Genomic DNA, 12,750 nt, shown 5'->3' with positions numbered 1-12,750 from the left:
ACCTATGCAATTGTCAGCAAGAAATATTGTGTTTGTTGTCGAAACGCTATCACCTTAATTTTTAACATACATTATAAGAAATTTATATTTATTTTATTAAATAAATAATAAATATTTCCCTTTCAAAAATGTTGGCACCACTGCTTTCATTTTGTGTGTATATGATATCAGCTGTTTTAGCTGTCACTTAACGTTGCGGACAACATTCTGTTTTCAACAGATTCATCCGCAACAGAACGGCAACGTTACAGAAAAACTAACGACATACACAACTTTCCCTAAGCTAAAAACAAAACAGCTGATTCGTTACGGAACGTACAAACTAATTAGGCCTTTAGTATATTAATTTTTTAACCGGCCAAAAGTCGAAAAATGTACAAAATGGTCCACAAATTTGTATATGGGGGTTTTTGGGTCGCTGATTACGAATCCGTTATCAGAATTAGCAAATTCAAAATGGCCGACCTAATATTCGCCTTGCGGACCACCTTACAAGCAAAAAAAAATGTGCCGTAAACACTCTAGAAAATGTTTTTGCAAGGCAGTTATGACACGTGGCGAGTAATGATAAATACTAGAAAAAAATTGTGCACAATTTTCTAAAAAATCCAACATGGTCAGGTGCAATGATAGCAAAAAAACTGAAACTTCCAAAAAGTACTGTGAATAATGTTATAAAACGTTACAGATGAACCTTAAGCACAGATCGTAAGAAAAAAGAAAGCAAAAAAGTTAGCAGACAAGACCAAGACCTTACAACGAAAATATTAAGCACAGATCGTAAGAAAAAAGAAAGCAAAAAAGTTAGCAGACAAGACCAAGACCTTACAACGAAAATATTGCGTTGTATTAAACAAAATCCTGGTTTATCTGATAATGATTGCGCCAAAAAATATAAACCAGTCGTAGTACAGCACGAATAGTAGCATTAAATATCCAAATCTTACAGAAAACGTATGTGAAAATGGACCTTCAAACAGGACGTTAATTTTATGTTGCAGAGATCCGTGGGAATGTCAATCAAAAATATAAATATGGGCTAATCCTGCGTGACGAATGTTTCATTCGTACACGTTTTCATATTTAGCGAATTTGGCATAATAAAGCACACAAAATCTTATTCCTAAAAGAAAGATGAATGAAAGAGAATTCTAATATAACTTATTTGCATGAACAATCATTTGCCGTTTTCATTAAAAGCCGAGAACATTTTGTTACGCACGTTACGTGACGCTCGTTACAAATTATCCAGATGCTAGAAAATGATCTCCTTTTCCGTGAGAAGTTGCGAAAAATTCCATTCAAAGTGAAATTACTCAAAATTCATTTGTATTTAAATTGAATGGTCAAAAATATAGCTGTCAATCGAACCATCTTGTTAACATTTCAGTAATTATAAAAACACATTAAAAAATTAAATTTTTTGGTATAATTTTTGGATTTGATAATCATTTTTGTATGAATGACCATCAAAATACATTTTGTTTATATATAATATATAACATACATATCAAGTCTAATATTACAATTAAGAATTCCAGTTTGATTCATTTAAAAATTTTGTTGTTGGTAGACTGTTTCTGGGACTTGCCCATATACGAAAATGGATAAATATGGTAAGATGGTAATGTTGTGGCAAGCTATTTGCAGTTGCGGTCTTAAGAGTGCTCCGTTTGTAACCTCTACAACTATGACATCGGATATTTACATCAAAGAATGTCTTCAAAAACGTTTGTTACACTTTATTAGTTGGCCTCCTGCCACTATTCCAAAGCTGTCATGGATTGGTATCGAAGCAACAAAGTCGATGTAATACCAAAACATATGAACCCACCCAATTGTCCCCAACTTCGGCCAATTGAAAAATTATCGCTTAAGGGTAATCAGGGTTCCTTTCGAGAGTTTCTTTTTCACACTCGCATTGGTTAATGTTTGGCGTCGTCTAAAGGCTGGGTTAGCCGACCGTAATGTATCCTTAATGGAACGCAAAAGCTGATCGTTTTTGTTGTATGAGAAGTAGTTAGAACAGTTAGGACCGTTTTCTCATTAGGTGATTATCTTTTTTCCCAACGAAAAACTGCAGATTAAAGAAATTTGGTTTTCTCAATGTCTCATTTGCTTCTATTCTGTCGCAAAGGTAACCCGACCTCATCTGCCAATTATTTATTTATCATACAGATAAATTCAATCAGCTGACTGCTGTTCATACACGCAGAGAAAAAATATAATTGGGCATGGTTACTGTAACCATTTAAATAGTGTTACAAGATTTTCAACAATATTATAGTCACAGTAACCATTTACATGATTCTGGTAACCATAGTATGGTTAATTTATGATTCACATGATTGTATCAACCATATATATGGTTACAGTAAACAAATATATGTTTGTGGCAACCATATTTATGATGAATAATTTTATCATAATATGTTGTTCTCAGATTATGATAAGCCTTAAGCCGAGAGTATAAGTCCTTCATCATATAAATGGTTGTCACAAACATATATTTGTTTACTGTAACCATATATATGGTTGATACAAACATATGAATCTTAAATTAACCATATTATGGTTACCACAATCATGTAAATGGTTACTGTGACTATAATATAGTTAAAAAACTTGTAACAATATTGAAATGGTTACAGTAACCATGCCCAACTATATTTTTTCTCTGCGTGTAGTTTTTATGTGTTTGTGTTTTTGTAAACGATATTAAATATGTAGATTTTATAAAAAAAAGTTTAATAGAGGAATTACCATTAATTTGATGGAGGATGAACTCGAAGAACATAAGTTCCAAGTGAATGCTGAAAGAGTTTATCATGCCAGGCCTAACTACCTGGCAGACATGCAGGATAAAGAATTTTTCAAAAGATTCCGGCTGTCGATGGCCACATTAAACAGCTGATTTATGTAAACATGTTGTCACTTGAAGGCAGGGCCCCCAACTTTCACATCTATTTTGAGAGGTATTGCCATCTGAAAATAATATTTTTTGTCGGTATATTGAGAAAACCAAAATTGTTAACGGACAGTTTATCGGCCTAATAAATTTATGTCGACATTTAGTAACAGGCAGTTTGTCGATACATTGAGAAAACGAGCCTGAGAGTAAGTTAATTTTTATTCTCTAGAAAGTACGCAAACATACCTAATATCTTATGTGAGTAGGTTTCTAAGTTTTAAACTTTTTTATTTTACAATAAAAAGAAAATATGTTTTAAAATAAACATTATACACTCCACTAATTAGGAGGAAATACAATAAAAGAGGAGAATACAAAACGTTTAGAATTCTCGTTTGGATGGATTTATTTATGTATTGAAATTTATACTGGGTTTTATGTGTAGAAATGGGTTTATATAAATTAACTTTTGCCATGGTATTGATGTGATCGAAATATAAAAATGATACAACAGGTATAACAAATAGAAATACACACTCATGACAGCATTTTTCAAATCAAACGAAAAGTTTGATCGTAAAATGATGATGATCATGCTGATGTTGATGATGATGTTGCTGAAGCTGATGATAATATTCTATTTCTATCTATTCTATTTTATAATAATATCTATATACAAACATACATATGTATATACTAGTTGCTAACACGTACATAGATAGTATGTATACTAATATCTATCTATCTATCCATATTTATCTAAATGTGGTAATGTATACGATGGCAATTTTGAAAAAAAAAAAATCTCGTTTTAATAATATTTTGACATTGGATTCATTTCATATGCAAATAACAATATATAAGGAAACAAGAAGTACCTTTGATCCGTATTTGCCAGTAAGAATTCGTTCGATTAATACGTGCCAAATAGATACGGATCAAAATGACACGATTAGTAAGTTTATTTCTTATACAACATAATCCAACATAAAAAAGGAAACTAAATTTGGAAATGTGAATTGAACAAAAACTAATAAAAATATTCAACAAACCCTAAAAATGGACACACAAATAAAGAAACACTTTTGAAAGTGATATCGTGAAAGGATTAATAATTAAATAAAAATATAATAATTTAAAAAACGATTAATGTGCATCGAATAAGAATTTAATAAAACTAAAAAGAACTTAAGCAAATAAATAAAAAAAAAACAAACAATAATTTAATCGAATATTTGTATGCAAATTTATTTAATAAGAGTTTAATATTTAGACGTTAAAACGTTTATAAAACATGCAACAATCAATCACTCAGTCTGTCAAAGAAATGATTAATGAATTAGTGCAGTGAATATACAAAACATCGTTATTTTTTCAAAAAAATATGAACAGAAGTTATACAAAAAAAACTAAATCAAATTAAACTATTTTTTTACAGAAATTATAAATATTGTTGTGTAAATGTATTTAAAAGAGCCTACAATTTATTAATTTTTAATTCAATTAATTATTTTTTGGATTTTCAATCTGTGCATGTGGAAAAAATTTAATCTGGAACTGTGGCTTATGTATGAATAAATTATTAGTTATTTTACTAAAGAGAAAGTGTTATTTTCAATGAATAGTGTTCAAACATATTATAGAGAAACTCAGACATCTTCCTAGTGATGGTTTAAATAGGCATTCCGAAGCTCACAGATAACCGTAGTCCGTATATTCTCAGATATAGCAATGAGAATTTTGGTATTAAAAAACCAAAAAAATTTAAGAAACCCACGATTACCTCGAAGTTTTTACTAAAAATGTATACACAAAAATTAAATTTTGGAAGCTCGCAGAGTAAAATTTTTAATAAATAAACACCCATATTTATAACAATTTTTAAAATTTTAAAAAGTTTCTGAAACAAAATTTACATAAACAATTTGTTTTATAAACCTTTGATAAATTTAAAAACAGTTTATGAATAATATTGGTTTATGAATATAATAAATTTTAAAATTTCTATAAAAAAAAAATTATTATCGGCTTTACTTGGATACATAGAATATATATTAAGGTATTTCCAAAGAGCATTCGAAAAATATATTTTATAGAAATGTTTTTTTTTATGAGAATCATTAATATCGAGTTAAATTCAGGGTTTAAATAGCCTTAAACGAATCAGCATGTGCTCAAATTCCCGAAATATAAGCCGGCTTTTCACAAAAATTTGTTTACTCTATACCTGTTATAATTTCTTTAATATCACAGGTTAGAATTGTTAGGTTTATTTATTTTACATCTGAGTTATAGCAGAAAATTCTTGTGTAAGAAACACGTGTTTACCACTTTCTTCCAATAGGCGTAGGTAAAGCATGAACGTTTTATAGTAACTTTTATGTACAAAAATCATTTGAAAATGTTTTTTACTGACTTTTATAAATTACTAGTTGACTATGTTAGTTCTTCAAGTTTCTCCAACCCACATTCACCAGCCTGTTCTTATTTATTTGCAAATAAAATATTTAGCTGCAGTACAAGCTTTTTTATTACAGTTGACTGGACTTCCGAGTTTTACCCGGAATTTTTAAATCAAATAAAAAACAAATTTGCCAAATCGCTCCAGCCGTTCTCACGTGATGCCATTGCATACATGGACCATTTCATTTTTATATATCTGTGGTGGTTTGGAAAAACTAGGTAACTCCATTTTTTGAAAACACGAGAAAAATGCATTTAAAGTTTTAAACATATTTCACTAATTATTTAATATGCATTTATGTTATTATAGATGCGCATTAAACAAAACATAATTTAAACAAAATGTTGAAGATTTCTGGTTCCATTGAACTCATTTTTGGACATTAGAACCGAAAATCGATATTATTCGAAAAATGGAGTTACCGGGTGAATGCAATGCAACCTTAAAAAGTCGAGCGATTCTTAACGCAACCGTGTAAACTTTGATGTTTGAATGTTTCATATCGCAAATTGTATGAAAAAGTAAAAACAGGCAGCATGCTAAGTTTTTTTTAAAATTTAACTACGCGTTTGCATGCTTTGTCTTGATAAAGATATGACTGCATTGCATACATACATTTTGTAATTCAACCACCTAGTTTTTTCAAAAAAAAACTATTTTTTCTTGTTTTAAGTTCAAAATTTGAACCCAAAGACCCGAATTTGCTCTGTTTCGCTCTATATCTCTTAGTTTTCGAAACAACGTCGTTTTAAACTTTTAATTTTTCAGTTTTTTTAAGAAAATATGGAGTTACCATGTTTTTTTAAAAAAGCATGGAGTTAGCAAGTTTTTACATGAAAATAACTTTTAAATAAGAATCTATATCAAAATTTCGATCTGACAGAGTGATAGTAAATGAAACGTACTTTCTATTTTTGGTGTTATCTCAATTTTCTCAAAAAGTGGAGTTATCTAGTTTTTCCAAACCACCACAGATATATAGATTATTTAAAAGAAATGAATATGAACAATTTAATCAAATTCAGAATTTGTTGATAATTTCTAGAATGATGTAAGCGATAGCGCTTATTACATACATATAGATAAGATGTAAATATGTAATCACTTCAAAAATTATATAAATTAATATTAAATTAAAATTAAAAATTGATTATGATTAAGGCGGCCTTTTAATTTTTTTAATATACATATTTTTATTTATTTTTTCAACAGATCGTTTTATTGTGTGTAGTGGTTTATGTGACCGCAGACGTTAAACATCTTACAGATCGTAATGTTGATCTTTTCAAATATGATCCTAGCGATGTATACACCCTACCTGAGGATATTGATGATGATAAACCAGCCACCATATTTAGCGGCGATGTAATGAAGGCTAAAGTAGAGAAATTACAAAGTCTTAGTGGAAACAAGAAATACAAATTGGAGTAAGTTCTATTATATTTCGAATACATATATTACAATATGTCTACTAACACTATTTAAATATTTGAATATTTTTAGTTTAAAGACACAAAACGGTATAGAGGTATCAAGTGTTGGCAAATTGAGGGACGATAAAACTTTCGTTGTTAGCGGTTCATATTCATTTACCGGTGCTGATGGAAAACGTTATAAGACCAGATATACCGCTGATGAATTTGGCTATCATCCAATGACTGAACTCGATTTAGATATACCCGAGTAGGTTGAACATAATACAAGATTACTTTGTGTTTGCTAATTTTTAAGAGTATTCAATTACATATTTGCATTTATAGGCCTCAACCACTCGGTGTTGGTTTAGGAGCTCTCAATAACAAATTTGGTGTTGATGACAAGAGAAATAGATTCCAGTTTTTGAAACAAGATTTAAATTTGGAATTAAATCAATCTCCAGTCAAAGGCAGTGGCCAAAGTGGTGATGACTACAGTTATTCCAAACTTGGCAGCAGCAATTTCAATGAATATGAAAGTCATGACAATGGTTATGACTATCATCCCCCAACGTAAGTTTGTTGATCAATCAATTGGTCATCTTTAAAATCCATACATATATTTAAAATGCTTTATATATTTGTTTTCTTTTGCAGTCAATCTTTTAATGTGCCTGATCCATCACGTCAATACCTGCCAGTTCAATAAAATCCATTATCGTAGTTTATAAGTCATTTAACACACATTTTACCTTTTAGCGAATTCTTGCTGCGTGACAGCAAAACCATTAATTTAAAGGTTTTTATTTGTAAAATAAAATAACATTCACATAATAAAACCTACTTTAAGCGTTTAAAAAAATCAAAAAAATCAACAAAAATGAATATTATTAAAGTGATATTAGAAATAAAACAAAATTGATTTCTACCAAAAAAAAATTAAACAACTAGTAGTTTCTTTTTAATAAATAAATCACAAACAACTTTATATGGCCTTCAATATTTAAACAAAATTGTATTTGTTACTGAAGTGTACTGGAACAAAACTAGTCACGTGACTAGTGCCATAGTGATTTTATTTCTAACACTTAGTGTGAAATAGACTTGTCAATAGAAGTCGGAAATTTACTGCTAATCGTTCGTTTAAATAATTTGGTATAAATTCCAAACAGTAAATGTTTCTAGTGATAATGTTATGTTTTTCATATTTAAATTATAAAATCAAAAAGAATATTCTTTTGCGAAGAATTAAGAAAATACGTACTTATATAAAGATGCTTATATGATAACTTTCTTTTTCCCCATTCAATTCGTTCTCCTCAGATAACAAAGGGCAACAAAATCGAACAAATTTTGGAGGCTTTTTAAACCACAACACAATTTTGATGTATTGTGGTTCCAGTAGTACAAAAATGGTAAAAAAATTTAATTCTATGGATAGATTTTTAAAAAAAATACGGTTAGTCCGATATTATTGAAGTAAACATAAAAAAGTTCAACTTTACGTAACCTTAATCTGTTTATATATTAATCGGCTCAGCAGTTTCGGAGTTATAATAACAAATTGAAGCAATAAATATATTTTTACGTGAAAATAGCAAATTATGTATTTAAAAAAATTCATAAATAATCGAAAACGGCAGAACTTGTTCAGGTTTATTAAGTTTTCGCAAAGCCGCATATATCATCAACAAAATGAGATATCGAAGATAAAAATCGACTGATTCTTTTCGAATTTATTCACAATTAAGTGAATTGCTCATTTTCACAAAATTTAACTTTTTTGTTTGATACACATAAAATTGAGTAGTTAATGTTCTTCTTTCGATTGATTGAATGTGAAAAACATTTTCCCCGTGCTATGTACAAATTTTCACATATATATTGCGTTTTAATCGGCTCAGCAGTTTCGGAGTTATAATATCAAATTGAAGCAAAAAATTATATTTTTTATGTAAAAATATCATATTTTTTTGTTTTAATTGTTTATCGCAAAGCCACATGTAATAGGAACAAAATGAGCTATCGATCATAAAAATCTATGGATTATTTTCGAATTTATTCACAATTAAGTGAATTCGCTTATTTTCAGAAAATGTATGTGCGTACAAGCGTGTACTTTGAGTGTAAATTTTACATGGGTTTTGTTTTTGTTAAAATGTTTGTTACAATAAGAAAACACATGTAAAATTTACACTAAAAGTACACGCTTGTACGCACATACAATTTTCTGATTTTTCATGATTTTTTTAAAATAAAAATATTTGATATTTTCACATAAAAAATATATTTTTGGCTTGAATTTGTTATTATAACTCCGAAACTACTCAGCCGATTAAAACGCAATATATACAGTGGTTGACAAAACCAGAGAAACTTTTCCAAATATTTCATTAGTGGCCTAAAATCTGAAATAATTTTAACATTTTTGTAGTATTTTATTTGTATACTTTTATTAACTTAAATTAACAAAAAACAAAGGACATAATTAATTAAATTCTAAAAATGAGAAAACAAAATTAAAAGATTTCTTTATTACGGCACTGACAAAACAATGGAAACTTAGGTATTATTTTAACAAATATGGTCTAGACTTTGCAATAACTCAATATTTTGTTTTGTATCCCTTATTTTTTATAACTGCTACACATCGACAATGCATTGAACCAATTAAAGAGTCAATGGTCTCCTTTGAAATATTTTGCCATTCCCTTATAACTGCCTCCGATAAATCTTCCTTCCTGGTGTAATTTTGGGTCCTTATTTTACGATCTACAATTTCCCATAGATTTTCTATGGGATTGAGATCTGGCGATTGGGCAGGCCACTTCAAAACACGTACCTCGTTGGATTGTAACCACTCGGTTACAACCCTAGAGGTGTGTTTCGGGTCGTTGTCGTGTTGGAATCTCCAAACTAGGGACATATTTTCCTCAGCGTATGGATACAAACACCGTTTAATATGGTTCTGTATCCTATACCTGTCATGGTATCTTTTATAATATGAATTGGACCCATACATTGCCCTGAAAAACATCCCCATACCATAATATTGCCACCGCCAAACATATTATTTGTGTACTTGGGTCTAATCTTTTTCCCTTTGGTCGTCTTACAAATGTTCTCCCATCACTCCCTCTTAAATTGTATTTGGATTCGTCGGAAAAGAGGACAGTATTCCATTTCAGTATCGACCAGTTTAAATGATCCCTGGCAAATTGTAGACGAGCAGAACGGTTCTTTTTAGAAATGAGTGGTTTTTTCTCAGGACGATAGCAACCAAGGACAGCCTCATTTGCCCTGCGACTAACTGTTCGGGTACTTATTTCTAATTTTAGGCTATTAACAACCTCTCGAGGAGTTATTTTTGGGAATTTCTTGAACTCTCTCGCTATTAAATTACATATCTTGTCTAGAGTAGTCTTACGAGGTCTTCCACCTAAATGTTGAGTTTTTACAGAACCGGACTCACGAAATTTCTTTATAATTTTTGAAACTGCTGATTTATTTATTGAATATTTGTCACATATACTTTTTTGTTTTAAACCAGCTTTAAAATCGTTAATTATTTTATTTTTTAAGTCTTCACAATTCTTAATTTAGCCATTTTCGTTAACTTTGAAAAAAATCAATTATGCGAAAAACTTAGAAAAAGAAATTGTGAAAAATTACCAGAATTTAAAAACAAAATAAAATAACTGTGAACAGGATGCTTTTTACATCGTTCTTTTAAATATTATTTTCGTTTTACACTTCTTTCTTGCAGAAGTTTTAAAGTTTCCATTGTTTTGTCAGTAGTGAAATAGTGAATATTTTTTATTTTGTTCCCTTTTTTCAGAATATAATTAATTATGTTGTTTGTTTTTCAGTTAATTTATATAAATAAAACTATGCAAGTAAAATACTAAAAAAAAAATTTATTTTAAAAAAATATTTTAAATTTTGGGCTACATATGGAATATTTGGAAAAGTTTCCATTGTTTTGTCAACCACTGTATGTGAAAATTTGTAAATGGCATGAGAAGAAGATTAACTACTCAATTATACGTATATCAAACAAAAAAGTAAAATTTTGTGAAAATGAGCGAATTCACTTAATTGTGAATAAATTTGTAAAGAGTTAATCGATTTTATTATCGATATTTCATTTTATTCCTAATAAATGTGGCTTTGTGTTAAAGCAATAAACCTGAACAATTTCTGCTGTTTTCGACTTTTCATGGGTTGTTTAAAACACAAAAATTTGCTATTTTCTCGTAAAAAATATATTTTTTGCTTAAATTTTTTAATATAACTCCGAAACTACTGAGCCGATTAAAACGCAATATATAAACGGATTAAAGGCTATGTAAATTTGAACTTTTCTAAGTATACTTCAATAATATTGGAGAAACATCTAACAAATTCACATTATTAGAAAAGACATTTTTTAAAAAAAATCTATCCAATGAATTAAAAAAAAAAAATTTTTTAAATTATTTTTATGGGCACGGTGACAAAAATGTGCCAAATTATAAATATTTTTATGTGATCAAGTTTGGCTGCAATCGGAAATTATTTTCTGCCTCCGGTTTCATGTTGAATTTTTAAAAAATGTAATTAAAAAAGGCAATAGAGCATGATATGAAAGTTTATTCCAGATAGCTGTATTTATTTGTAAAAATAAAAATCAGTTGTAATTACATATAACATATTAAATATTTAGAGAAAAAAAGTATTACAAAAATGTTTACAGAAGTGAAAGAAAGGATAATCAAAATAATAATGAAGTGTTCATATAGCGACAAAATTATTTTTGCTATCAAATTTTGATATTGATTTTCTTGATTCTATATGAGCTTTGATGAATCTTTCTCTTGTTGTTTTGTTGCACAAAGTTGATGTTGCTTTACTCTGCTTTGACTGCTCTCTTTACCGCTTGAGTATGACAGGGGCTGAAATAGCTCAATTCCTCCGTTTTGTCCTTCTTCAATAAACAGAAGAAGATTTTTTTCATCTTCAGATTTTAATATAGGTGATTCAGTAATATTTTCATCCCATTTCAAAAGGTCATAGTATGACGTACCATTAAAATTTATCGTTGCTATCTGAAACAGCCATAATTTATTTGACGATATGAATCTACTTTTAAAAATTCGATGGACAACTAATTCACGAATATGTTGTTGGGATATATGCTATTTAAAGAAAAAAATATGCCGTTATGTACTATGGACACTTGTCAACATATTACCATACAAAAAATTTGCTTTTGAAACATTTAAAAAAATGACTTTTTTCCGGCTAGATTGAGCATTTGGACCACTGTGCGGCACTGCATTGCCGACTATTGCAGTACTATACATAAAGGAACACTGCATGTTTAATCATTTAGAGCTTGTTTTATTTGGAACTTTTGAAAAATTAAGCGTATAAGCATTTTCCAACTTTTAATGCCGTTTTAAAAACCAAAAATTACGAAATTTTTCTAAAAAATGGTTGTCCACACAATCGAGGTCTTACTAAATATATATCACAAATATAGTCATGAAAACCCTAGCCTCAGAAGATTCGCATGAAGTGGCAGCACTGATAACAGCTTTCACTTTAGTGTTGTAACTTATGGGTACATTCGACTACTCAATTATTTGTTTTGGGTACTCGATACTACACATTTTTTAAAAGAGAATATATTTATGTAATTGCTCATTTGTTTTGTTAATACATTCTCACCACAATTCGGTATCGTCTTAATTTTACATTTAAAATGTGATTTAATTGAGCAAGTTTTAACTATCTCTTAAAATTTAGTTTGTATTATTGTATTCCTTGTGTTCTATTAAAAAATAACCCTAAATCTACTGAGTAGTGGGTTATTGGTTTGAGTAACCAGCATAAATAGTTAAATTGAGTAGTGAGTACCCAAATACTTTTACAACTCTAGTTTATTTCATTTCTTATTGTTGTGTTATAAATCAATT

At 29.1% G+C, this 12,750-nt stretch overlaps 1 protein-coding gene across 1 annotated transcript; it reads left to right on the top strand.

Annotated features, from left to right (window-relative positions):
- Window positions 1-3,801: 3,801 nt before the first annotated feature.
- On the top strand, window positions 3,802-7,680 carry Cpr11A (Cuticular protein 11A). Its single transcript, XM_065508630.1, has 5 exons — window positions 3,802-3,866; window positions 6,588-6,802; window positions 6,879-7,058; window positions 7,136-7,363; window positions 7,448-7,680. Exons 1-5 carry the CDS (start codon window positions 3,855-3,857, stop codon window positions 7,497-7,499), a joined length of 687 nt encoding a protein of 228 aa, XP_065364702.1. The 5' UTR covers window positions 3,802-3,854; the 3' UTR covers window positions 7,500-7,680.
- The last annotated feature ends 5,070 nt before the right edge of the window (window positions 7,681-12,750 follow it).

Source organism: Calliphora vicina, chromosome 4, assembly GCF_958450345.1.
Source record: "Calliphora vicina chromosome 4, idCalVici1.1, whole genome shotgun sequence".
Lineage (NCBI taxonomy): Eukaryota > Metazoa > Arthropoda > Insecta > Diptera > Calliphoridae > Calliphora > Calliphora vicina.
Note: the sequence above shows the minus strand (reverse complement) of the source record. Positions and strands in the feature narration are given on the sequence as shown.